Below are 27,996 nucleotides of genomic sequence, written 5' to 3'. Positions count from 1 at the left end.
CTGTTCCACATTTAAATTGTGCCCATTCCCTGCAGTTTCCTTCTCTGTCCTGTGCATCTTAAATCTTGCCTTTTCCCCCCAGCTATAACTTATCTCATGTGATATATACCTATACCTTTCCATCACCAAAGTAAGCATAATGGAATTGTGCTCACGAGCCAAAGTGCTCACCTACCTCCAAATCTAATGCTTGGCTGTGTCATTACCCAGTAACAAATCCAATGTTGGCCTGTCTACATACTGTCAGGAAATCCTCCTGCACACTTCGGGCAAAAACAGATCCATCTAAAGTACTTGAACTATAGTACTCCCAGTCAATAATTTTCTAAAATTAAAGTCACCCGTAACAACTACCCTGTCACTCTCGCTCCTGTCATGGATCATTTTTGCTCTCCTATCCTCTACATCTCCAGCAAACTCCCAACAGAATGGCCTCTCCTTTCCTGTTTCTAACTTCAGTCCATCCTACCTCAGTAGATGAGTCCTCAAATGTCCTTTCAGCTACGGTAATACTGTCCTTGATTAACAGTGCCACACCCCCTCCTTTACCCATTTTCTTACTGAAACATTTAAATCCCAGAGCCTACAACAACCACTTCTGTCCCTGGTCTACCCATGTCTCTGAAATGGCCACAACATTGAAATCCCAGATACCAACCCGTGCTGCAAGTTCGCCTATCGTATTCCGAATGCTCCTGACGCTGATGTCGACACACTTCAAACCAAACTCTTGCTTGCCGGTGCCTTGCGACCTTGAAACCTTATTTCTGACCTCTCTACACTCAACCTCTTGTATACTTGAACTAGAATTTCGGTTCCTATCCCCCTGCTGAATTAGTTTAAACCCACCTGAAGAGCATTAGCAAATTTCCTTCCAAGGATATTGATACTCCTCTGTTTGAGGTGAAGACTGTCCTGTTTGGAGAGGTCCCACCTTCCCCAGAAAGAGCCCCAATTATCCAGGAATCCAAAATCCACCCTCCTGCACCATCCACATGTTCAACTCCTCCCTCTCCTCTCCCTCTTCCACACCTCACTAGCTCGTGGCATGGCAAAAAAACAGATGACAATTTGCTAAGTCCTTCAACTCTCTTAAAGGTACAGTACACTTCGCCACATTCATAACACTTGGCTCCACGCAGTTATCTCAGCATGGAATTGACCTAGCCCTTGTGGGCTTCCTCTGGTGCTTCCTGTCCTGAGAACCCTTCTCTCTGAGTCTGTAATTACTGTTCTATCATATTTCTAGGGGCAGGTAGCTTTTACAGTGTCAATCAATTGTATGAACCCTCTGGCCAGTGGCGATGGAATATCACTCCTCATGTTGAATGATCATTGTCCCCTAGGCTGCCTTCATCTGTGTTAGTTTGCTGTTCTTCATACAAACAAATACTATGTATTTTCAAATACAGCACATTGGTAGGAGGGAGCATTTGGCACCAGCTGTATTGTTTGTTAGTTCAATGGGTGTCATGACCATTTTTTAACCCTTTGTTTTCATACAGTAGAATTTTGGAAAGTCAAGTACTGCTGCGATAGCTGAGAAATGAAATCTCAGGCTAGGCAGTAAACATGAGGAAAATTCAGTTTTTAGGGAACCTCAATATTGAACATGATTATTCAGTCAGTGCTTGTAAAAGGTGGTGTGGATTTTAGTTGAGCTGGTGATGCCTTTCGCAAATATGTTTTCTATATTTTCTGTTTGCTTGAGCTTTCAGTATCTCTGAACTGAAAATGTGTTGCTGGAAAAGCACAGCAGGTCGGGTAGCATCCAAGGAGCAGGAGAGTTGACGTTTTGGGCATGAGCCCTTCTTTAGGAATCATTGCTCCTTGGATGCTGCCTGACCTGTTGCGCTTTTCCAGCAACACATTTTCAGCTCAGATCTCCAGCATCTGCAGTCCTCACTTTCTCCTAGTATCTCTGATGAAGTCAGCATTCATTGCCCATTCATAATTCCTACTCTCTTGAATTGTTGCAGTCCATGTGGTATGGGTGACTGCTGTTAAATAAGCGAATAGATAGTAATCCTGAGACATGTCAGTATTGTTTTTTAATCTTGTACTTATCAGGATAATTTGCAAGAAAAAGCAAAATGAATGGAAAACAGCATTAATATTGTGGAAGGAGTGTGCTGGTTAGTTTGTACACTCTGATATTCTTTTAAAAATTTAATTCATTTATGGGATGTTAGCATTGCCGGCTAGGCCAGCATTTGTTGTCCATCTAATTGGAGTCAACCACTTTGCTGTGGGTCTGCAGTCACGTGTCAACCAGACCAGGTAACTATGGCAGTTTCCTTCCCTAAAGGACCTGAGTGAACCAGTTGGGTTTTTCCATCAATTGACAATGGCTCATGATCACCATTAGACTTTGAATTCTAGACTATTTTTATTTAATTCATTGTGGCCTGGTGGGATTTGAACCAACATCCCAGAACATTTGCCTGGATGTCTAGATTAATAGTTTAACAATTATGCGACTCGGCCAATGCTTCACTCTTCATTCACTCATGGGATATGGGTGTTGCTAGCTGGCCAGCTTTTATTGTCCATCCCAAGTTGTAGTTGAGAAGGTCAGGTGCCAAGCTGCTGCCTTGAGCTCCTGCGGTCGATGTGCTGTAGGTTGATCCATAATGCCCTTGGGGCAGGAATTCCAGAATCTTCACCCAGTGACAGTATATTTCCCCACCAGGATAGTGAGTGGCTTGGAAGGGAATTTACAGGTAACTGTGTTCCCATAAATCTGATGGAGAAAGTGAGGACTGCAGATGCTGGAGGTCATAGTCGAGTGTGTGATGCGAGAAAAGCACAGCAGGTCAGGCAGCATCCGAGGAGCAGGAGAGTCGATGTTTCGGGCATAAGCCCTTCAACAGCAATGAGGCTTGTTAGCCAAGGGGGTAGTGACAAGCTTCGTTTGGAGCTGTACCCATCCAGGCAAGTGGGAAATATTCCATCACACTCATGACTTGTACCTTCTAAGTTGTGGTCAGGCTTTAGGGAGTCAGGAGGTGAGTTAGTTGCCTTTGCCCTGCTCTTGTCGTCACTCTATTTATATGGTGAGTCCAGTTGAATTTCTGGTGAATGATAACCCCACCCTCCCCCCAGGACATTGATCGTAAGGGATTCAGTGACAGTAACAGTGTTAAATGAGCAGCGGTGGTTAAACGGTGTCTGATCAAACAAAATTTTAAACCGGGCAAATCTACTCTTCTACTATACAATATCCTCTTATTGTCACTTGTGCCCATTGTAAGAGTACAGTGAAAAGCTTGTTCAATGTCTGCTACTTTATGGCGACATCCTAGGCACAAGTACCTAGATACAAATCTTGGATACAGCAGGGGAATAAAAGTAGTTGCATCACTTTAGAGTTGAAAAATAAGATTTAAAAACAGGAAGACATTAAAGGGTTGACATTATAGTAAGGTAGGAAATTTCAAATAGGCATTAGTGTAGCAGCTCAGTGTAGGGCCTCTGCACATGGTCTGACCACCCACATCAGACCTCAGTCCAACAGCTGTCCCTGCTCTGCTCCAGGCTTCAGACTGCTCCATACTGGCACTCAGCTGTTCCAAGGTAAGTGCCAGAGCTGCCTCCCCTGTGCCAATTTTCACCAGGGACTTGATACCTGCGTGCTGCTCCAGTGGCCAACTTGCTGCCAGTGCCTGCACTGCAACAATATTCATCTCTAGCACTGAGAGGAGAGAAAAAGAAGGGGGACAAAAGAGGTAAAAGAGAATATGAGATATTCAAGGATTAATTTCCTCTGCTAACCTACAGGAAATTGGATGTCCCAAGGCTAGTGTGGAATGTCTCTGCCTTACAGGTAGAATGTAAGGAATTTACATTCCCATCCATTGCTATTCAGAGCCATTTGCACGACCATTTCCGAGTTATTCAGAGTAAAAGAATTACGTTATTGTTCCCTATTCATAAATCAATAAGAACATTACAATCAAAATTCTGACTACTCCCTGCAGTTTAAAAAAAAAGTCACAACAGATTTGACCATTTAAGGAATGATTTGTGTTATATTGTTTCTGGAAATGATGCGATTACTACTTTGTGGCATGTGACTGTGGGGGAACGGCTGAGGTTTGTCTTGTGGGCGTTATTGACTGTAATGTAAAGGTTTTGAATAAAGGAAGAACTGCCCCTTTGTTCAGACAGATCCCTTGACACGACTTTGCGAGCATTGCGAAGAGTGTTAAGGGTTCCTCCACAGCCTGTACTTGCTTAATAACTTTTGGTTGTGCACACAAGTTGGCGTGTTGCAGTTGCATCAAGGGTGTAAGAGTCTCAAGAACAAAGTACCTAACAAACAGGTGGAGGAGAGGAAGTCTGACAGGAGCGACCTACTCCGCTGCCATCTTGACTGTTTGTAAAGACATAGTCTTGAGGAATGATCCAGTGAATGGCTGTCACTTATTTTGTTGAAACAGATGCAGTGTACAAATTAGTTTGTACAGCTATGAAGAAAGGGCCCTGTGTAATGACACAGTACATAGCTACTGTTGTACTATAACGTTGTAAGCAGAAGTTGGCTGCTCTATCATTCAGTGAGAATAAGGCTGATCTGATGATCCTGAACTCCACTGTCCTTCCCCATTCCATAATCTTCCATTCCCTTAGTGATTATTACTCTGTCAATCTCAGCCTTGAATATATTTAATGACACAGCCTCAGCCCTCTGTGGTAAAGAATTCCATGGATTTGCTACCCATCTCTGTCTTAAACGGGTGATCACTTATTCTGGTTACTGATGTTCAATCTGAATCACTTGGCTCCAGAACTCATTGCAGCTTTATTCTAAACATGCTGAAAACACCTGCATTCTTCAAGTGAAACTGGTGTTGTGATTTTTAACTTTGTACACCCCAGTCCAACACCGGTATCTCCAACTAATGGCTACTATTGACACCATTAACTGCTGGCTTAAAGTGGAAAGGATCTCCAAGAAGATCGCACACATCGACACAGACGTCCAGTTTCTACAGAAATGCAGGAAAGATCCCAAAAGGATTCGATGTATAATTTCAGTTACATCACACTAAACATTTGCTATAAATTCTGTGTCTTACACTTGTGTCCTCCACAACCACCCGATGAAGGAGCGGTGCTCCGAAAACTAGTGCTTCCAATTAAATTGTTGGTCTATAACCTGGTGTTGCGTTTTTTTTTTACTATGTACACCCCCGTCCAACACCGGCATCACCAAATCAAGTGAAGTAAGAGTGTCTAGACATTGAGGAGAAAGTGAGGTCTGCACATGCTGGAGATCAGAGCTGAAAATGTTTTGCTGGAAAAGCGCAGCAGGTCAGGCAGCATCCAAAGAACAGGAGATTCGACGTTTCGGGCATAAGCCCTTCCTGAAGAAGGGCTTATGCCCGAAACGTCGAATCTCCTGTTCCTTGGATGCTGCCTGACCTGCTGCGCTTTTCCAGCAACACATTTTCAGCTCGTGTCTAGACATTAACACAGTATTTGAATGAGTGTGAGATCAAGAAACCCAGTAAAACTGAAGTCCATGATGGAGTGCCTTCACTGACTGGACTCCTGTCTAGCACAAAGAAAGATGGCTGTTGTTCAAAGCCAGTATGCTTCAAGACATTTCCAAGAGCTCCTCAGGGTATCTCTTTGGCCCAATCATCATTAGCTGCTCCATCAGTGGGCATAGTATGACTGGTCAATATTTCATTTTACTTTTCAGATTCCAAAGCAACCAGCGCCCATTTGCTGCAGGAGCTGGCTAATATTCTGACCTGGGCTGAGAAATAGCAGGTATTATTTGTGCCACACAAGTACTGGGCAGTGAAGAACTCTGACTGGGGAAATTAGTTAAATTCTCTTTCCATGACCAGGCCTGGGCTGATAACTGGCAAGTAACTCTCTTGCCCTATATATCATAGGCAGTGACCATTCCCAACAAGGGAGAGCCTGACCATCGCCCCTTCATGCTTAATGTCATGACTGATGTTGAATATCCCAGTGTCAACATCCTGGGAGTTATCATTGACCAGAAACTGAACTGGGCCATCCATATAAGTATTGTGGTTACAAGAACAATCCTGAGGCTGGTTACTAATCCTAGTTTCAGAAAATTTTTCTAGCCGTCGTTTGAGAGAGACCAGTATAGAATGTCCCAGGATTAAGTTGTGGGTTAGGAAGTGGGCAAGTGGAGGTGGAACCCACTATCACATCCTTCTGCAAGGTAAAGAACAACAGGCACATGGGAACACCACCAGCTGCAAGTTCTCATCCAAACCACTCACCATCCTGACTTGGAAATATTTCTCCTTCACTGTTGCTGGAAACAAAAGATCACAAAGAAAGAGAGTAAGCTTGCAAGCCATATCAAAGACTGACAGTAAATTCTGCTTTAAATCTCTAATAAGAGACTAAAGCAAGCCAAGGCTGAGGTAGTGGTAATGGGGAACCAGAAAACGCAAAGAGGTCGAATAAATATTCTGCACCAGTCTTTAAGTGGAAGACAGTAATAGCATTCCAAAAATGCTCAGTTATCAAGGGGCAAAAGGGAGAGATGAAATCAATATAATAACGATTACTAGAGAAATTTACCAGAGAAACGAATGTGTCTAAAACCCGATGGTATGCAGGAGTAAGTGAGGACTGCAGATGCTAAAGATCGGTCAAAACGTGTGGCACCGGAAAAGCACAGTTGGTCAGGCAGCATCCAAGGAGCAGGAGAGTCTATGTTTCAAGCATAAGCTTATCATCAGGTAGATAGCTAAGAAAAAGTTTATTTATTCAGAAGATGAGGTGGAGAGAGGGACTAAGGAGCAAACAATTGCTGGAAAAATCACCCAGAGAAAGAGAAGATCAGTTGGACAAAGGCCTGTATAATCAGCACAGCAGGTCAGTCAGCATCAGAGGAGCAGGAGAATCAACGTTTCAGGCATAAGCCCTTCATCAGGAAAAGGGCTGCTCCTTTGCTGTCTGACCTGCTGTGCTTTTCCAGCACCCCACACTCAACTCTGATCTCCAGCATCTGCAATCTTCACTTTCTCCCCATGCATAATGATCAGCCTAGGAGAAAGAATGGCTGCTAATTGGGACTTGTTTTGGCTAACCATGAATGGTGTGAAATTGCAGACAAGGTCTGGTGGCTCAGTGGTTAGCACTACTGCCTCACAGCACCAGGGACCCAGGTTAGATTCCAACCTGGGGCAACTGTCTGTGTGGAGGTTGCACGTCCTTCCTGTGTCTGCGTGGGTTTCCTCCAGGTGCTCTGGTTTCCTCCCACGGTTCAAAGATGTGCAGGTTAGGTAAATTGGCCATGCTTTAGGGTGAGAGGAGAAAGATATAAAAGGGACTTCAGGGGCCACGTTTTTGTGCAGACAGTGGTACGTGTATGGAATGAGCTGCCAGAGGAGATGGTGGAGACTGGTAGCATTGCAGTATTCAAAAGGCATATGGATGGGTTTATGAATAAGAAGGGTTTAGAGAAATACAGGACAAATTATGGCAAATGGGACTAGATTAAGTTAGGATATCTGGTCATAATGGACGACTTGGACCGAAGAGATGTACTGTACATCTCTCTGACTCAAATGTTCTCTAAAGCGCTAGCATACCTTATCTAGCTTTATACTCAAAGCCCCTTCCAATGAAGGCAATCCCTTTTTTACTATGTTACCTTAACTGCGCTGCCCGCTTCAATGATCTGTGGACCCGCATACCCGTCTCTCTACTTAACAATATTCCTAAGGGTTCTGCCAGCCATGCAATTTCCAGGGGATAGTAAGGACTGCAGATGCTAGAGATCAGAGTTGATAAATTGTGGTGCTAGAAAATACACAGGTCAGGCAGTATCTGAGGATCAAGAGTCGACGTTTCGGGCACAACCCTTCATCAGGACTGTATAATTTCCATCTGTACTTAACTTTTCAAAATGCGTTACCTCACATTGGTCCTGATTTAAACTCCTCCTGCCATTTTCCTGCCCATGCCTCCAACTGATGTATACGCTGTTGTATCTTCTGGCACTCCTCCTCACTGTCCACAACTCCACCAATCTTTGTATCATCCACAAGCTTACTAATTAAACCAACTATGTTTTCCTCCAAATCATTTACTGCTGCAAATGTGTTGCTGGTCAAAGCACAGCAGGTTAGGCAGCATCTCAGGAATAGAGAATTCGACGTTTCGAGCATAAGCCCTTCATCAGGAATAAGAGAGAGAGAGCCAAGCAGGCTGAGATAAAAGGTAGGGAGGAGGGACTAGGGGGAGGGGCGATGGAGGTGGGATAGGTGGAAGGAGGTCAAGGTGAGGGTGATAGGCCGGTGTGGGGTGGGGGCGGAGAGGTCAGGAAGAGGATTGCAGGTTAGGAGGGCGGTGCTGAGTTGAGGGAACCGACTGAGACAAGGTGGGGGGAGGGGAAATGAGGAAGCTGGAGAAATCTGAATTCATACCTTGTGGTTGGAGGGTTCCCAGGCGGAAGATGAGGCGCTCCTCCTCCAGCCGTCGTGTAGTTGTGTTCTGCCGGTGGAGGAGTCCAAGGACCTGCATGTCCTCGGTGGAGTGGGAGGGGGAGTTAAAGTGTTGAGCCACGGGGTGATTGGGTTGGTTGGTTCGGGCGGCCCAGAGGTGTTCTCTGAAGCGTTCCGCAAGTAAGCGGCCTGTCTCACCAATATAGAGGAGGCCACATCGGGTGCAGCGGATGCAATAGATGATGTGTGTGGAGGTACAGGTGAACTTGTGGCGGATATGGAAGGATCCCTTGGGGCCTTGGAGGGAAGTGAGTGTGGAGGTGTGGGCGCAAGTTTTACATTTCCTGCGGTTGCAGGGGAAGGTGCCGGGGGTGGAGGTTGGGTTGGTGGGGGGTGTGGATCTGACAAGGGAGTCACGAAGGGAGTGGTCCTTGCGGAACGCTGATAGGGGAGGGGAGGGAAATATATCCTTGGTGGTGGGGTCCGTTTGGAGGTGGCGGAAATGGCGGCGGATAATACGTTGTATGCGCAGGTTGGTGGGGTGGTAGGTGAGAACCAGTGGGGTTCTGTCTTGGTGGCGGTTGGAGGAGCGGGGCTCAAGGGCGGAGGAGCGGGAAGTGGAGGAGATGCGGTGGAGGGCATCGTCGATCACGTCTGGGGGGAATCTGCGGTCCTTGAAGAAGGAGGCCATCTGGGTTGTGCGGTGTTGGAATTGGTCCTCCTGGGAGCAGATGCGGCGGAGACGAAGGAATTGGGAATATGGGATGGCGTTTTTACAGGGGGCAGGGTGGGAGGAGGTGTAGTCCAGGTAGCTGTGGGAGTCAGTCGGTTTATAATAGATGTCTGTGTTGAGTCGGTCGCCCGAGATAGAAATGGAAAGGTCTAGGAAGGGGAGGGAGGAGTCTGAGACAGTCCAGGTGAATTTCAGGTCGGGATGGAAGGTGTTAGTAAAGTTGATGAACTGTTCAACCTCCTCGTGGGAGCACGAGGCAGCGCCGATACAGTCATCGATGTAGCGGAGGAAAAGGTGGGGGGTGGTGCCAGTGTAGTTGCGGAAGATGGACTGTTCCACATATCCTACGAAGAGGCAGGCATAGCTGGGGCCCATGCGGGTGCCCATGGCAACTCCTTTAGTTTGGAGGAAGTGGGAGGATTGAAAAGAGAAGTTATTCAGGGTGAGGACCAGTTCAGTCAGTCGAAGGAGGGTGTCAGTGGAAGGGTACTGGTTAGTGCGGCGGGAAAGGAAGAAGCGGAGGGCTTTGAGTCCTTCGTGATGGGGGATGGAGGTGTACCGGGACTGGATGTCCATAGTGAAAATAAGGCGTTGGGGACCGGGGAAGCGAAAATCCTGGAGGAGGTGGAGGGCGTGGGTGGTGTCCCGAACGTAGGTGGGGAGTTCTTGGACTAAAGGGGACAGGACCGTGTCGAGGTATTGGGAGATGAGTTCGGTGGGGCAGGAGCAGGCTGAGACAATGGGTCGGCCGGGGCAGGCAGGTTTGTGGATTTTGGGCAGGAGGTAGAAACGGGCGGTGCGGGGTTGTGGGACTATGAGGTTGGAGGCGGTGGATGGGAGATCCCCTGAGGTGATGAGGTCCTGGATGGTCTGGGAGATGATGGTTTGGTGGTGGGAGGTGGGGTCGTGGTCAAGGGGGCGATAAGAGGAGGCGTCCGCGAGCTGGCGTTTGGCTTCAGCGGTGTACAGGTCAGTGCGCCAAACTACCACCGCGCCTCCCTTGTCTGCGGGTTTGATGGTGAGGTTGGGATTGGAGCGGAGGGAGTGGAGGGCTGCACGTTCTGAGGGTGAGAGGTTGGAGTGGGTGAGAGGGGTGGACAGGTTGAGTCGGTTGATGTCACGGCGGCAGTTGGCTATAAAGAGGTCGAGGGCGGGTAGGAGGCCAGCACGGGGTGTCCAGGTGGATGGGGTGTGTTGGAGGCGGGAGAAGGGGTCGTCAGAGGGTGGGCGGGAGTCTTGGTTGTGAAAGTAGGCACGGAGGCGAAGGCGGCGGAAGAATTGTTCAATATCTCGCCGCGTGTTGAACTCATTAATCCGAGGGCGTAGGGGAACGAAGGTGAGGCCCCTGCTGAGGACTGATCTCTCATCCTCAGAGAGGGGGAGATCTGGAGGGATGGTGAAAATCCGGCAGGGCTGGGAGCTAGGACCTGGTGTGGGACTGGAGCTGGAGCTGGAGCTGGGGGCGGGGTTAGGGGCGGGGACAGAGATCGAAGTAGGGGCGGAGTTAGACGTGGTGACGTTGCTCGACGTGGGGGCGGGTCCAAATTTTGTTGGTTGGAATGTAGTTCGGAGTCCGTGTGGGATCAGTCGGTTCCTTAGGCAGGTGCTGAGGAAGGAGATGTGGCTGTGGTAACGGGTCTGTTTGAGAACGTGGCTGAAGAGCTTCTGTGCAGAGGAGATGACCTGGGGGGTGCAGTGAGAGAGGGACTCACTGAAATCCTTGTAGAGGGAGGAAGAGATTGGAATGTAGTTCGGAGTCCGTGTTGGAATGTAGTTCGGAGTCCGTGCAAATCATTTATGCAGATCACAAACAGCAAAGGTCCCAGCATTGCTCCCTGTGGACACCCAGTAGTCACAACCCTCCATTCTGAAAAGTATCCTTCCACTGCTATCCTCTGTCTCCAATGACTGAGCCAATAATGTATCCATCTTACCAGCTCACCCCTGATACCATGTGACTTCACCTTTTGTACCAGTCAGCCATGACGAACCTTGTCAAAGGCTTTCTTGAAGTCCACGTAGACAGAATCAACTGCTTTTCCCTCATCAGGCATCTTCATCACCTCAAAAAAAAACTAAAGTTAGTGAGGCATGATCTCCCCTGCACAAAACCATACTGTTTATCGCAGATAAGTTCATTTGCTTGTAAGTGCTTAGATATTGTCCTTGAGAATCTTTTCCAATAATTTCCTTGCAACTGATGTGATACTCACACCTCTGTAATTTCTTGGATTGTCCCTATTAGCCTTTTTTAACAGTGGGGCAATATTAGCTATGAGGAGTACTTGTGTTGTGGAGAAAATATAGAGAAAGGTCTTTTATTTGCAAACAGAAAACCGTGACACCTGAGAAAGCAGATTCTTGAATGCCCACAAACCTCCGGGTCCATGGATTTTTATATCTTGTGTCTGTTAGCATGTTCAACTATGTTAATCAAAATACCTCACTCCAGCTACACAATAAACCAGTGATGTTAGTTCCCACTATCTCTTTAGTTGTACATTCTACTTAATGTTATTCTAATGTCACAGTTAGATATTTATTGCTAACTCTGCTACAATGATCTTCAATTCCAGACTAACCTGTCATGATAGATATTTAGCTCTTCCATCTATTCCAATAGTCTCCTGTCTCAAGCAGACTCTACTAACTATTAATTAGATATTTTAATGTCCTGTCACAAATATTTATTGTCCCAATCCTGTCATAATAACATTTAACAAAGAAACTTGCTTTATTACTTGTGTTATCTCATCTCACCATAGTGACCTTTCAGCCTTAACCTTACTCTGCTAATTGGTGTAAGAGCATTCCACTATGGCTATTCTATCTTGCATTCCACAGACCACAGATTGCCAGTGGTCTTCGTGCTTTCACCCTACCTTCCCGTGCTTTCACCCTACCTTCCCGTGCTTTCACCCTACCTTCCCGTGCTTTCACCCTACCTTCCCGTGCTTTCACCCTACCTTCCCGTGCTTTCACCCTACCTTCCCGTGCTTTCACCCTACCTTCCCGTGCTTTCACCCTTCCTTCCCGTGCTTTCACCCTTCCTTCCCGTGCTTTCACCCTACCTTCCCGTGCTTTCACCCTTCCTTCCCGTGCTTTCACCCTTCCTTCCCGTGCTTTCACCCTACCTTCCCGTGCTTTCACCCTACCTTCCCGTGCTTTCACCCTACCTTCCCGTGCTTTCACCCTACCTTCCCGTGCTTTCACCCTACCTTCCCGTGCTTTCACCCTACCTTCCCGTGCTTTCACCCTTCCTTCCCGTGCTTTCACCCTACCTTCCCGTGCTTTCACCCTACCTTCCCGTGCTTTCACCCTACCTTCCCGTGCTTTCACCCTACCTTCCCGTGCTTTCACCCTACCTTCCCGTGCTTTCACCCTACCTTCCCGTGCTTTCACCCTACCTTCCCGTGCTTTCACCCTACCTTCCCGTGCTTTCACCCTACCTTCCCGTGCTTTCACCCTACCTTCCCGTGCTTTCACCCTACCTTCCCGTGCTTTCACCCTACCTTCCCGTGCTTTCACCCTTCCTTCCCGTGCTTTCACGTTCTTTATTTTCCATATTTGCAAACTCCATACAAAGCTGGAAGCGATCACAGGTTCCTGGCACTGAGGCAGCAGTGCTAACCGCTAAGCCACCGTGCCACCACAGAGAGGCTGAGGTTATCTTTGAGCTGAGGGGAGAACCTGATTTCGGTGTTCAAAAGTTGAGAGGCAAAGCTCGGGTATTTCAGAAGAAATATTTTAGCTTCGAGAGGTAAATAAACAGAAAGATAAATTTTAGCAAGGGACAGGAAATTTAGAGAGGATTTGAGGAAAATCTTTTACAGAGCACAATAGCTATCTGGTAAAGGGCTACTGAACCCAAGTATTTCTCTCCTCCGATATTACCAGACCTCCTGAGTTTCTCCAGCAATTTCTGCTTTTCCTTTCAATTTCCAGCACCTGTAGTTTTTTTTTGATCTTTTGTTTAGTGGTTATCTGGAACTCATTGCCTGAAAGGGTGGTAGAAATGGGAACTCTTAGAACATTTAAGTTATGACTTGGAGGTGCCGGTGTTGAACTGGGGTGGACAAAGTTAAAAATCTCACAACACTAGATTGTAGTCTAACAGGTTTATTTGGAAGCACCAGCTTTTGGAGCACTGCTCCTTCAGGTAGTTGTCCAAGGATTGTCCAACCACCTGTTGAAGGAGCGGCACTCCAAAAGCTAGTGCTTTCAAATAAACCTGTTGGACTATAATCTAGTGTTGTGATTTTTTTTAAAATTGAAGTTTTACTCAGATGAGAATTGAAATGCCAGAACCTACAAGAGTACAGCTGGAAAATGGGATTCGATAGATGCTTGATGACCATCTGTGAATAGTACGAAATTCTTGAAAATTTGACACTGAGCCTCTGGAGGATATTGGGGGAGATGGTCAAAGATGGTAGGGTTAAGCAGTGCTTAATAGGTATTGACTGCTGCAAAAGTGCAGTCCTGCAAATAGATTTGTCACATCATAAATCCATCTTTGTACACACAAGACTAGATATAGTAAACTGAGCTCAGTCATCCTCTTCCCACATACTGTCTAACAGAGATCACTAGATAACAAGGAGTAAGATTCATGGCTGATATGTTTAAACCACTCACCTCACCCTCCCAAAAAAAAATTCTACCGCAAGTTTCTCAGGATTAGTATAGAACTGCCCGTCATCCCAAGTCTAGCAATAGGTAATTCCCATTCTGTGCAGATCACTGGTCTGCCTCCTAATCTACATTGGCTTTTTTCCTCATCCAACAATTTGTCCCACTGTTTCAAAAAATATTAGTTACTCTCTGTGGTTGCAATTTCCATATTTAGATCATATAGATCAGTATATGCATGTGAGTAATACTTTTTTTTCCCCCAGGAATGTATATAAATGCAAATTTTGACTTTTATTTTATGATTCAGTGTACATCAGCTTTATGGACCAGGAAGATCTTGTGTTCAGTTCTTTGTCTCTGGGGTTCTCTTTGAGCTGAGGGGAGAACCTGATTTCGGTGTTCAAAATTCAGAGGCAAAGATCGGGTGTTATGGGATCTTTACAATTTTTTCAGCATCCTAGAACAGAAAAGTTGAGGAAATGACTGGGTCCTGACCACTATCCGTTAATCTGTTGGAAAGTACCTTTGTTTAAATGTCTAATTTTCAGACTTGTACATCTGTCATCATTTCCTGGCTAGCATCTGTTTAAACAATGATACTTTTGGTGAGGTACTGAAGGGCTGTGACACCTATGGAATCCTATCACCTGCAAGATACCAGTACATTCAGGAGCATAGGTAGATCAGCGGAGCAGGGGGAAGATTTCAGTGAATCATTATCTAATGATGTTTGCAGGGTTGTTTTAGCTTCTGAATGAGTCAGTGTGCTAAGCGACAGTATTCAGTGTTGTAATTTCAAGTGCACTTATTGTTTTTATGGACAAATTGAGTATTTCCCACTATAATCAGCTAATATTTAGTGTTTAGGTTTGAGCAGATTGGATGTGCATTTTCTGTCTGCTTCAAATGTATTTTTCTTGTGCTATCTTGCATATTTCTCTACATGCATACTCTCCCCTTCATGCCTTTACTGATAGTAAAGGAGTTATCCATGTCTTGCAAAGATGACCTTGATGTTGAGATTTTAGTAAAGGAAAGACTGATCTAAATCAGCTAAATTTGGCTAAACAGGTTTGAGTAAATTTGCTGCAGAATTATCAGAATCCTTGGTTTTTGTTATCAATAATTATTGATGTTTTCCATTTGTACACTCGTGAAGGAGGCCTGTGTGTTTGGAAGTGGTGTCTTTCAAACAAAACATAAACTTGTGGTCAGACAGTGCTTTCAAAGTGATGTACAAGCTTCATGGCATTACTTTGAAGAGAACTAGGGAATTGTCTTGGTGCATGACCAATATTTAACCCTAGAATAACCAGACTGAATACAGATTATCCAGTTTGTTGGATTCCTGCTCTGTAAAATTGTCTACCACTCGAGTCACTACAAAATAATCAAACTTACAAAGTGCTTTCATATTTAGATTCTGAAAGCCATTTATATCAAAGCAATTTTTCTCATTTATTTACTTATTTACTTTCTCTAGTATAAATTGAATGAATGCTTTATAATCCTCATGGACATTATTTCCTTTTGCATTTTTAAAATTTATGCAGACGGCACAGACTCAAGAAGAATTCAAATTGGAAGATCTAAAGACATTAGAACCAAGTAAGTATTTCTTGTGCCACCTGTATTCATGGAAAAAGGTGGTAGTTCTGAAATGAAGTTGGAACCAGACTCTGCCTGGATATCTGATACCGGTAGCTAACTTAGATTTATGTCATGACAGAAAGGGTGGTATTCTGGAATCTTCCTGTACGTCCCTCTGGATCTCCTTCCCATATGCCAAGATTGAGATTTTCAGTCAGCTCTCTTCAATAGATGTTGAGCTTGAGATACTCTCATTATAGCTGTAAAATATTTTGGGATATTTTTCTATATTAATGGCTCAAATGTGACAGTTTAGACTTTTCTTTGATGGTTCACAGGAGTAAGTACAGATAAATAACACTAGGTCTGTCTCATTATTCCTTTCATAGAAGTCAGTGGTCTCTACCCTGTACACTGTGTTTTCCTTTCTAAGTATCAATTTACTTTTTAAGTTGCCCTTTTTATTTAATCCCTGCTCTTCGTCGAGACCAATCTGTCCCTTGGTCCTGAAGTTGCCCTTTCTCAATTTATATCCTCATTCAGAGGGTGTGTTTCAACTTGAAATTGCGTTCTAGCTGAATCTTTCCCATTCCATTCAGCTGGGATAAATGTGCAGGAAAACCTTCAGTAACCTTTCAAGAATGAAATGTATAATTGGTAACATTTCCTCACTCTGCAATTGTATAATGAGCTCTACATTTTAACTGTAACCAGCTCAGAACTGAGGAGTGGTTGACATTCAGTGATCCCACTGGAACATATGGGTAAGTAAATTCTAGATGAGCATAAGGTTGGACATGACTCTGATTCACTCCATCCAATTAGGAAAAAACACGAGTGGATCTTTAACAGTACCTGAGAAGAGAGACTCGACTTGGTTTAAAGTCTTATCTAACATTGCAGCACTCCCTCAGTACTGCATTGGAACTTCTCACTGAATGAGTGAGATTTGGATTTTCGATCTTCTCCGAAACAGGAGTGCTACTATTGAATCCAGCCTGATACCAACGATATATTTGAAACAATACAGTGATTATATTTCCTCTAAAGATCTGATTATTTTGAAATACTTTAATATTCTTGGTTTTTCCTTATCATGCCTCATTGCCAATAAGATCACCTTATAACCAGTTATCAAATCAGCATTGCCTGCTTCGCCAAATGCCAACCTGAGCATCTGGAACAAAAAACTCATTTTCTGTCAGTAAGTTTGTGGCATCTGCCCTATAGTTAGTTTTCGAATAATCCACTGACTGCTGAGTGAAGTCCCCAGTCTTATGCGTCTCATGTTCAGTGAAAAAATATGCTTTATATTTTTATGCATGAAGTAAATTAAATTATGTCAGCAGTCCTAATCAACCCTATCCTTAAAGATGAGCCTGTTGTATGTGCAAACGCATGGGATTATCAAGGTTAATGAAATAAACACTGGGCAACAAACGTTGTATTGTACAGGTCGAACCATTGGCATTTACTTTTTTATATCAGCTCCTTCACGCTTTGAGAGTTGGGCATTAAATCCCTTTGTCAACTTAAATATGATTGCAGAAACTGCAGATTAAATACCTGTATCACTATTACCTGTGATTGTGGGTGGTATGGATTAAATCCCTGTAATTCTTTACAATGCTGCTTTTAATAGTAGACTTTGGTTTGTTTTTTCCTTTTTTCTTTACAGTTATAAAGAACATTCTTTCTTATAACAAAGATTTTCCTTTTGACGTTCAACCTGTCCCTATAAGGTAAATGATTTAATTTGGACACTTTTCCATTCAAATTTTTTTGTTTAAAAATAAATAATCCAACTTGATAATTTGCATCTGTTCTTTTTTTTATGGGAATGTAATTTTCCTACAGAATATCAGGAATTGTTTGTGCTGCTTCATGCAACAGGGCTCAAGCTTGACTTTTGTCTGATTTTTAAATACATTTTCTCTGCTGGCTGATTTCCATACTATTTACATGAACAAGTGAGATTGTGCTAAATGTTGTTTCATGCCAGAGTGAATTGTAATTGTACAGTATAAGGAACTTGGGTTTCTCTAAGCACTTGGCTACTGACTTTGTTGAATTGCTGTCCCCAATTTTTTGTTTGTTTGAAGTCAAATAGCCCCAGATCAGAAAGAGTGCTGAACATTTGCTGATGTCCCCAAATTGCCTTCTATTTAGCTTCCCAGTGGTTGGGTAAATGGAGTGAGAAAGGAGTCGAGTTCAGGATCGTTTGTACGTATGAGTAGGTGAATTGTATGTTTTACATGTTGCCTCTGTGCCTTCATATGAGGAAGGGGAAAAGCAGTAAGAGATTTTGTTTATTTCCACCCCTACTGTCCTGATCTATGAGCAGCAGAAATTGATAGAATTGAACTAGACTCTGCTTCCATTAACCAAATAGATTAATAATACATATGCTGGAAATCTGGAACAAACAGAATGCTGGAGAAATTCAGGTCTGGCTGCTTCAATGGAGACAGAAAAGCAGTTAATGTTTCCAATTCAGTATTACTCCTCTGTTTGTGAAGAAGATGCAATGAGACTTGAGTTTTTCCAGCATTCTGTTATACATTAAGCAGTTGGATAGTCAGAATGTTAGGGATGTTGGAGACTTGTGCCTTCTCACAGTTGCTAATTAGGTGGTCTTGCCAGTTGGATGGCTTGAGCCTGCACAAAGGAGTTTAGAATATCTTTTCTTCACATCATCCATTTTTTAAAATTGTAGCTACTTAACAGCATGAAGCTCTGCACTGTTGATGAAACTGAAGACTCTAAGATTCCAGCATTGCCTATCATTTAAATAAAGTTTATTTTTCATTCATGTTACCTACAATTAGCTTCTGCATTGAAGATATTTTTTCTCTCCTGTCTTCCTCAGCAAAGGCAGAGACTTTGTGGAATATGATTCCATAGTTGTTTAATGCCTTTTTGGACTTTATCTAAGCAGCCACGATATACTACCTGGGTTCACACAGTAAACGTTGGAAAACTGTGCAGCATCAAAGCTAAGCCAGATATTTTTGCCAATATAAGTGCACTTGTGCACTTTTTAACTTGGTGTTTGTCAATGAGTTGAGATCTAGCTGATTTCATCACCACCACTACAACCACACCATGCCCCCACCCCTCCCAAACCACCTTTTTAATTGAAGGCATTGAAATCAACTACAATATTATTGCTATGAGAATAGATTAGTTAGCTCAGTTGAGCCTTGCACCCTCTGGTCTGTGTTGTTTACTGGATTAATCCAAGGCTTTGAAGCAATTTCAAACATGGAACATCACAGAACAATCAAGTGTAGCAAGTGCCTCCCATTGACAGGCATGACTTGGTGTCAGGTGGGGAGAGTTTTAAAGGTTGAATGATCAGTGTTGTTCTACAGTTTATTAATTACTATGGAAGTTAACTTTTAGCCTTGACCAAGGTATGTGCATAGCAAGAAGAAACTTAATGTGTACTCAGTCCTGCATTTTACATTTGATTTTAACACATTGTGGTACTTGAGTCTGGTTTGCATTGTAGAGGTGCTACTCGAGTGGGGAAAGCATTAGTGTCTTATTCTTATTGTGGCAGGAAAATCCTGGCACCTGGAGAAGAGGAGAACTTGGAGTTTGAGGAAGAAGATGAGGCTGGAGCTGGAGTTGGATCACCTGATCTTTTCACCACCAGAGTCCCAGGTTTGTTTTACTGATAATGCTCCCTCTACCCAACTGATATGATTTTGCTTGTAGCTAATTTTTAAAAAAATGCATTCTGCAATGGATATGTCAGACTGCTATGCATTAACCTTGATGTTGAAGTTAATGTCGCATGAAAAGTATAAACATGAAATTAGATTTCATTGATAGGCTGCTTCTGCACTGTACAATTCTATCAATCTGTACTACCAAACATGTACTCCCACATGCAGTAGACCCACACTCCTATACGAGGCCTTCAATGTTATGACATTTCAATTGCTCATTCAAGTACACTTTAAAGGTTGTGATGTCCTGCCTCACTGTACTTCAATTAGTACAGTGCATTTGGGACACCTCCCCAACACGCATACACACATGTACTGCTCTCTCTCTGGGTGAGCAGGTTATTCCTCAAATCACCTTTTGCCTTTCACTTCAAAATTATGCTTCCTTGTTGTTAGCTGTTCTCCTTAGTTGAAGAGTTGCTTTCTATTCACCCTGCCCATGCCCCTTATAATCATCTTCCCCTTATCAGATTCTTCTCTGCTCAAAGCTTATCCACCCTCTCTTCTTGGTGAAATGCTCCATCCCAGGCAACATCCTGGGGAATCTCCTCTGCACCCCATCCGGTGCAATCACATCCTTCCTATGGTGTGCTGACCAGGATAATGCACAGTACTTCAGCTGGGGCATAACCCAAGTTCTCTACAGCTCCAACATAATCTCCTTTCTCTGATAATATGTGCCATGAGTGATTTATCCACATGCTAATTGGCATAGGGATACGAAAATTAGGGAAGTAAACACGTGGCTAAGAGATTGGTGTGGGCAGGTGGGATTCCATTTCATGGGACACTGGCATCAGTTTTGGAACCAGGGCATCTGTACCTATGGGGCAGTCTCCACCTGAACTGATCTGGCACCAGTATTCTAGTGAAAAGGATAAATAGAGTGGTCACTAGTACTTTAAACTTATGAGTCAGGGGAAAGGGCAAGCGACAGGGAGTATGGAGTCGAGGAGAAAGATGAGCAGCAGGTTAGCGTGTGTGCAGGGTTTAAGGTCAAGGATAGACAGCCATGGCTGACAACGGAAGTCAGGAAATGTATCAAAGCGAAAGAGAGAACCTATAAAGTGGCCAAGAGCACTGGGAAATCGGAAGATTGGGAAGACTACAAAAACAGAGGACAACAAAGACAGAAATAAGGAAGGAGAGGGTCAAATATGAAGGTAGGCCAGCCAGTAATATTAGAAATTATAGTAAAATTTTCTTTCAATACAGAAGAAACAAACAAACATTCGGCTGCTCCAAATTGATGCAAGGGGAAGGCTAGTGCTGGGAGATAAGGAAATAGCTGAAGAATTTAATAAGTACTTTGAGTCAGTCTTCACAGTGAAAGACAGGAGTAATATCCCAACAATTAAGGAGAGTCGGGGCAAGAGTTGAGTATAGTAGCCGTTGCAAAAAAGAAAGTGCCTAGATAAGCTAAAAGGTCTAAACATTAGTAAATCTCCTGGCCCCGATGGGCTACATCCCAGAGTTCTGAGGGAGGTGGCTGAGGAAATAGTGAAGACATTGGTTGTGGTCTTGCAAAAGTCACTGGAGTCAGGGAAAGTCCCAGATGATTGGAAAATGGCTGTTGTAACCCCCTTGTTCAAGAAAAGATCAAGACAAAAGATGGAAAAGTATAGGGTGTTTAGCCTAACTTCGATTGTAGGTAAAATTCTAGAATCCATCGTTAAGGTTGAGATTTATAAATTCTTGGAAGTGCAGGGTTGGATTAGAACAAGTCAGCATGAATTTAGTAAGGAGAGGTCGTGCAGGTGGTACTGAGGAGCTAGGGAGGCTGCAGAAAGATTGAGACAGTTTAGGAGAATGGTCCAGGAAATGGCTGATGAAATTCAATGTGAGCAAATGTGAGGTCTTGCACTTTGGAAAAAGAATACAAGCATGGACCATTTTCTAAATGGTGAGAAAATTCATAAAGGCAAAGTACAAAGGAATCTGGGAGTGCTAGTCCAGGATTCTTGAAAGGTTAACTTGCAGGTTGAGTACATGATTAAGAAAGCGATTGTAATGTTGTCACTTATCTCAAGAGGGTTGAAATGTAAAAGCAGCAGTGTGCTTCCAAGACTTTGTAAAGTTTTAATTAGGTCCCATTTAGAATACCATGTCCAATTTTGGGCCGCACACCTCAGGAAGGACATACTGGCACTGGAGTGTGTCCAGTGGAGATTCACATGGATGATTCCTGCAATGGTAGGCCTACCAAAAGACTAACTGCTCAGAATCCTGGGATTGTATTCATTAGCGTTTAGAAGGTTGAGGGGAGATCTAATAGAAACTTAATGCATGGCTTAGAAAGGGTGGATGCTGGGAAGTTGTTTCCATCGGGGGGATGCTAGGACCCATGGGCACAGTCTGCGAATTAGAGGGGGTCAATTTAGAATGGAAATGAGACATTTCTTTCGCCAGAGTATTGGGCCTGTGGCATTCATTACCATGGAGCACAGTGGAGACCAGAATGTTAAATGTCTTCAAGGCAGAGGTTGACAAATTCTTGATCTCTCAAGGAATTAAGGGCTATGGGGAGAGTGCGGTTAAATGGAGTTGAAATGCCCATCAACCAGAATTAAATGACGGAATGGATTCGTTGGCCGAATGGCCTTCCTTCCACTCCTATGTCTTATGATAAAAGCAAGCATCCCAAATGCCTCTGTAATGACCTATTATTCAGTTCTGCCACCTTCAGGGACCTGTGGACAGCCAAGATCCTTCTGTTCCTCTAAGCTTCCTGGTGTCTTGCCATTCATTGAGTACTCCCTTGTCCTGTTCCTTCTTCCAAAGTACACCACCTCACATTTATCAGCGTTAAATTCTATTAGCCACTGACCTACCTATCTGACCACTCCATTTATATCTTGTGAGAATCTAACCCTTGAATCCTCATCATTAACCACCAATCTTTGTGTCATCCGCAGACTTGTATATCATCTCTCCACAATCTCATCTATGTCATTTATGAATATTACAAATAATAAGGAACCTAGCAGTAATTCCTATGATACATTGAACCTGAGGTGTGGTTGCAGTGCACAGGAGGATGAGAGTAGGGAGGACATGGGCAGGATTTCACGATCACAGGAATGTGCTGTCAGACAGCAAAATGGTTTGAAGTGTGTCTACTTCAATGCCAGAAGTATCCAAAATAAGGTAGGTGAGCTTGAAGCATGGATAGGTACCTGGGACTTCAATGTTGTGGCCTTGTTAGTCAAGAATAATATAACGTGGCTGAAAGAACTTTTGACGAGGACGCATCTATTGGGGTAGTATGGACTGAGGTTAGAAACAGGAGCGGAGAGGTCACACTGCTTGGAGTTTTTTTTTATAGGCCTCTGCAAAGTTCCAGGGAGGTGGAGGAGAGGATTGGCAAAACGATTCTGGGGAGGAGTGTAAGGAATAGGGTGGTCGTTTTGGGGGACTTTAACTTCCCCAACATTGACTGGAAATACTATAACTCTAGTACGTCAGATGGATCAGTTTTTGTCCAATGTGTGCAGGAGGGTTTCCAGTATGTCAAAGGGCCAACAGGAGGGGAGGCCACACTGGATCTGGTGCTTGGTAATAAACCAGGCCAGGTGTTTGATTTAGTGGTAGGTGAGCACTTTGGAGAGAGTGACCAGAATTCAGTTATGTTTAGTTTAGCGATGGAAAGGGATAGGTACATGCCACAGGTCAAGAGTTATCGATGGGGCAAGGGCAATTATAATGAGATTAGGCAAGAATTAGGATGCATAGAATGGGGTAGCAAAATGCAGGGGATGCAGACAATGGAAATGTGGAGCTGGTTTAATGAACAGATATTGTGTCCTTGCTAGGTATGTCCCTGTCAGGCAGGGAGGAAGTGATATGGTAAGGGAACTGTGGTTTACTACAGAAATTGTATCTCTCTTGTTTAGCAGAAGAAGGAGGCTTATGTGTTGATGAGAAGGTGGTTCAGATGAGGCGATGGAGAGTTACAGATCAGCGAGGAAGGATTTACAGAGAGTGTCAAGAAGAGCAAAGAGGACACGAGCAGTCTTTAGCAAATAGAATAAAGGAGAACCCTAAAGCTTTCAATAGGTATGTCAGGAATAGAAGGATGACTAGGGTAGGAATAGGGCCACTCAAAGACAGAGTGGGAAGTTAAGTGTGGACCCTGTGGAGATCGGAGAGGTGCTAAACAAACATTTCTCATCGGTTTTCACTCAGGAAAAGGAGAGTATTGTAGAGGAGAAGAATGAGATGAGATATTAGACTAGAAAGGATCAAGGTTGGTAAGGAAGAGGTATTATCAATTCTAGAAGGAGTGAAAGTAGACAAGTCCCCTGGGCCTGATGGAATTTATCTGAGGATTCTCTGGGAGATAGCGGAGCCTTTGGCTTTGATCTTTGAGTCGTCATTGTCTACAGGTTTAGTACCAGAGGACTGGGGTTGTGCCCTTGTTCAAGAAGGGCAGTAGAGATGGCCCAGGTAATTACAGACCAGTGAGCCTTACTTCTGTTGTAGGAAAGGTTTTGGAAAGGATTATAAGAGATAAGATTGACAATCATCTAGCAAGCAACAATCTGATTTCAGATAGTCAGCATGGTTTCTGCAAGGGCAGGTCGTGTCTCACAAACCTCATTGAATTTTTTGAGAAGGTGACCAAGCATGTAGATGAGGATAAGGCAGTTGATGTGGTGTATATGGACTTCAGTAAAGCCTTTGATAAGGTTCCACATGGTAGGCTGTTGGAGAAAATGCAGAGGCATGGGATTGAGGGTGATTTGGCAGTTTGGATTAGAAACTGGATTTCTGAAAGAAGGCAGCGAATGGTGGTTGATGGAAAATATTCAGCCTGGAGTCCAGTTACTAGTGGTGTGCCTCAAGGATCTGTTTTGGGACCACTGCTATTTGTCATTTTTATAAATGACTTAGACACAGGCGTAGGTGGATGGGTTAGTAAGTTTGCAGATGACACTAAAGTCGGTTGAGTAGTGGACAGTGTGGAAGAATGTTACTGGTCGTGGGGGACTTGGATGAACTGCAGAGAGGTGGCAAATGGAGTTCAATGCAGATAAATGTGAGGTGATTCATTTTGGGAGGAATAACAGGAAGGCAGAGTACTGGGTCAATGGAAAGATTCTTGGTAGTGTGGATGTGCAGAGGGATCTTGGAGTCCATGTACATAGATCCCTGAAATTTGCCACTCCGGTGGTTGATGCTGTTGTCATGCTGCAACTATACAAAACACTAATGCAGCCACACTTGGAATATTGAGCACTCCATTACAGGAAAGATGTGGAAGCATTGGAAAAGGTGCAGAGGAGATTTACCAGGATGTTGCCTGGTCTGGAGGGAAGGTCTTCTGAGGAAAGGCTGAGAGACTTGGGTTTGTTCTCATTAGAGAGGAGAAGGCTAAGAGGGGATTTAATAGAAATATACAAAATGATCAGAGGATTAGATAGTTAGGCAGTGAAAGTCTTTTTCCTACGATGATGACGTGAGCTTGTATGAGGGGGCATAACTACAAATTGAGGGGTGATAGATTTAAGACAGATGTCAGGGGCAGGTTCTTTACTCAGAGAGTGGTACAGTTGTGGAATGCCCTGCCTGCTAATGTAGTCAACTCAGTCACATTAAGGAGATTTAAACAATCCTTAGATAAAGCACATGGATGATGATGGGATAGTGTAGGGGCATGAGCTTAGAATAGTTCATAGGTTGGCACAATATCGAGGGCCGAAGGGCCTGTTCTGTGTCTACACCACTGCGCATTGGGCTCCAGTCTCTCAAACAGCCTTTTACCACCACCACCTGACTCCTATCACCAAGCCAATTTTGTATCCAGTTTGCTAATTTAACTTGGATCTCATGAGCTTTTATCTCCTTTATCAGTGTCCCACCTTGTCCAAGGCCTTGCAATCCATATCACCTACATCAACTGTCTCATGTTGAACCAAGTACTTCGACATCACCTTGAAAAGTTAGACCGTATTTGTTAGGCTTGACCTCCCTCTGACAAAGTCATGCTGACTATCCTTGATCAAACATTGCCTCTCACAATGGAGATTAATTTTCTCCAAAAGTTCCCCCCCCCCACTGATTTTAGACTTAACTGGTCTGTAGTTCTCTGATTACCTCTACTACTCTTGTAAAGTGAAACCACAGCAGCTGTCCTCCAGTCTTCTAGCAACTCCCCTGTAGCCAGGGATGATAACATTTGGTTCAGTGACCCTGTATTTCCTACCTTAACTCCCACAACAACATGGGATACAACTGAACCGGACCTGAGATTTGTGTACTTTGAAATCTGTCAATTCTCCAACACCATCTCACTTCTCAAGGACTTTGCAGCTGTTGAATCACAGACTCCCTACAGCACAGAAAGTGGCCACTGGCCATTTGAGTCTGCTCCGACCTCCTCACAGGGCTCCTGATGAAAGGTTCTGACCTGAAACGTTGATTCCCCTCCTCTTCCTCTGCAGCCTGACCTGCTGTGCTTTTTCCAGCTCAACTCTTTATCCATTCTGACTCTCCAACATCTGCACTTCTCACTATCTCCTAGTTTAATTTTGAGAACTGGGCAGCATGGGCAAGTTGGGCCAAAGAACCTGTATCCATGCTGTAGACCTTTATAACTCTATGGGTCTTTTAATTTTTAAGTTCTACCCACAAAGCCTCATTTATCACCATATCCAAATATCATCCCTTCTTCCTACAGTGACTGACTCCCTAACTAATAATGCTATGCCGCCTCCACTTTTGCACTCCTGCCTGAAGATCCTATATCCCAGAATGTAAAGTTGCCAATTCTACCCCTGCCTCAACCACGTCTCTCTGATGGCAACAGCACTGCAGTTCCATGTGTCAATCCACATCCTTGATTCCTCTATCTTAACTATAATGCTCCTGCCATTAAAGTAGAGGCCACCTCGCCTCTCCTTACTCCACTGAGTTCCTTTATAGTTGAACTGACTCTGTCTTGGTTTCTTTTCTAAGTTATGCTGTGTTGGTATTGAACTGACTCACTGAGACCTCCGTCTCCTGAACTAGTTTAAACTCCTGCCAAGTGTATTACCAACCCCTCCTATGGAGGATGTTGGTCCCATTCTGGTTCAGGTGCAGACTATCCTGCTTGTTATAGATCCTCCTCATTTATCCCACCCTTTTGCAATTAAGATTTGCCGTCTTCATAGCAGGACAATATTATTGAAGAATTATCTCCACAGAAGGGCATTTCAACCCTTGTGCTGTCAATAAGTCTTGTGTTCTTTTCCTTGCACTTGATGTCATGTAAATCCTTATTCAGAATCCTCTTTCCTATGGCCCATCTGCATTCTTTCATATTGACTGATAGTAAGTGCAGCAGGAGCCTATGTTTAGCTGTCATAGCCTTTTTTTTAAAAAAGGATATTAAATCAGTACTCAGTCTGCCCCTGCCCTTCCCAGATGTGTGCCGTCAAGGTACTGAGACCATTGTTTACACTTTCTCCAGAGATTTTTCTCTTTCTTCTCAGTGTAAGGGAATCCCAATACAAGTTCCTCTAGAGCGAGACAGAAAGATCCGATTATTGAGACGCTGTGTTCCTGAGGAAAACTCAATAGATTGTCCCTCATTAAGAAATTCTTCATTTGTAGTGTGTTTGTTACTGACACTACTGTTAAAACCACACTAGGTGAAAGTGAGGACTGCAAATGCTGGAGATAAGAATCGAGAGTGTGGTGCTGGAAAAGCACAGCAGGTCAGGCAGCATCCGAGGAGCAGGAGAGTCAATATTTTGGGCAAAAGTGCTTCATCAGGATTGAATCCCAGTGTGAAGGCCTTTTGCCTGAACAGTCGACTCTCCTGCTCCTCGGATGCTGCCTGACCTGCTGTGCTTTTCCAGCACCACACTCTCGATTCTTATCTCCAGCATTTGCAGTCCTCACTTTCACCTAGTGTGGTTTTAACAGTAGTGTCAGTAACAAACACACTACAAATGAAGAATTTCTTAATGAGGATCAATCTATTGAGTTTTCCTCAGGAACACAGCGTCTCAATAATCGGATCTTTCTGTCTCGACTGTTAAGACCATACAGCTGTTATTTTTAAAAATTCGTAACAGTTGCACTAATTTCTATTACATGTATTTGAGACAAACAAGCAGCCAGTTATCTTTGCCTTAACCAGCATCTTTTGCTACTATATAAATGGTGATAGATGGCTGGATAATGATAAATACATTCATAACTTTGTGTGTTCATTCCATTTGCCATTGAATGTTCTTTTCCATTTGTTCATTGATTTAGTAAATTTTGGTTTCTGTTGTGCACCCTATCATTTGCTGCATTGACTTTTTCTTGTCTCTGGGGAACTGTTAAAGCCCTTGAAGTATATAAGGAATATAGGAAAGAACTTAAACAAGGAATTAGAAGGGCTAAAAGGGGTCATGAAAAGTTGTTAGCAAACAGGCTGAAGAAAAATCCCAAGGCTTTTTATACATAGATAAAAAGCAAGAGGAGAGCCAGGGAAAGGGATGGCCCACTCAAGGACAAAGGATGCAATCAATGTGTGGAGCCAGAAGAGGTAAGTGAGGTCCTAAACAAGTAGTGTGTCAGTATTCACCAAATAGAAGGAATTAGTGGGTGTTGAGTTTCTAAGCCAAATTGCTGTTAAATGGGAAGAGGAGTTGTCAGTCTTAAAGTATTAAGATAGATGAGGCTCTGGGTCCTAATGGGATCTATCCCAGAATACCCACTACCTGAAGTCCATTGTCGTCTTATAGCTTGATGTGTATATTGGAATTGAAGGTTATAATCATCTGATACATTAATACATGATCCTGTCTTTCATCTGCATGGTTTGATCATGTCATCTCATCGGTTTCTGACCTGCATGTGCTGTATTGTAACC

General features: G+C 43.8%; 1 protein-coding gene across 2 annotated transcripts in view; it reads left to right on the top strand.

Annotated features, from left to right (window-relative positions):
- aida (axin interactor, dorsalization associated) overlaps positions 1-27,996 on the top strand; it is a 91,338-nt gene that overhangs the window by 41,652 nt on the left and 21,690 nt on the right. For both annotated transcript variants that reach the window (XM_060848406.1, XM_060848396.1), the window contains exons 4-6: positions 15,372-15,426; positions 17,087-17,150; positions 18,974-19,077. In XM_060848406.1, coding sequence (XP_060704389.1) covers positions 15,372-15,426; positions 17,087-17,150; positions 18,974-19,077 — 223 coding nt within the window. The remainder of the gene's footprint in view (positions 1-15,371; positions 15,427-17,086; positions 17,151-18,973; positions 19,078-27,996) is intronic.

The sequence above is a fragment of the Hemiscyllium ocellatum genome, chromosome 3 (assembly GCF_020745735.1).
Source record: "Hemiscyllium ocellatum isolate sHemOce1 chromosome 3, sHemOce1.pat.X.cur, whole genome shotgun sequence".
NCBI classification, from domain to species: Eukaryota; Metazoa; Chordata; class Chondrichthyes; order Orectolobiformes; family Hemiscylliidae; genus Hemiscyllium; species Hemiscyllium ocellatum.
The sequence above is the reverse complement of the archived record's forward strand: the minus strand, read 5'-3'. Positions and strand labels throughout refer to the sequence as shown.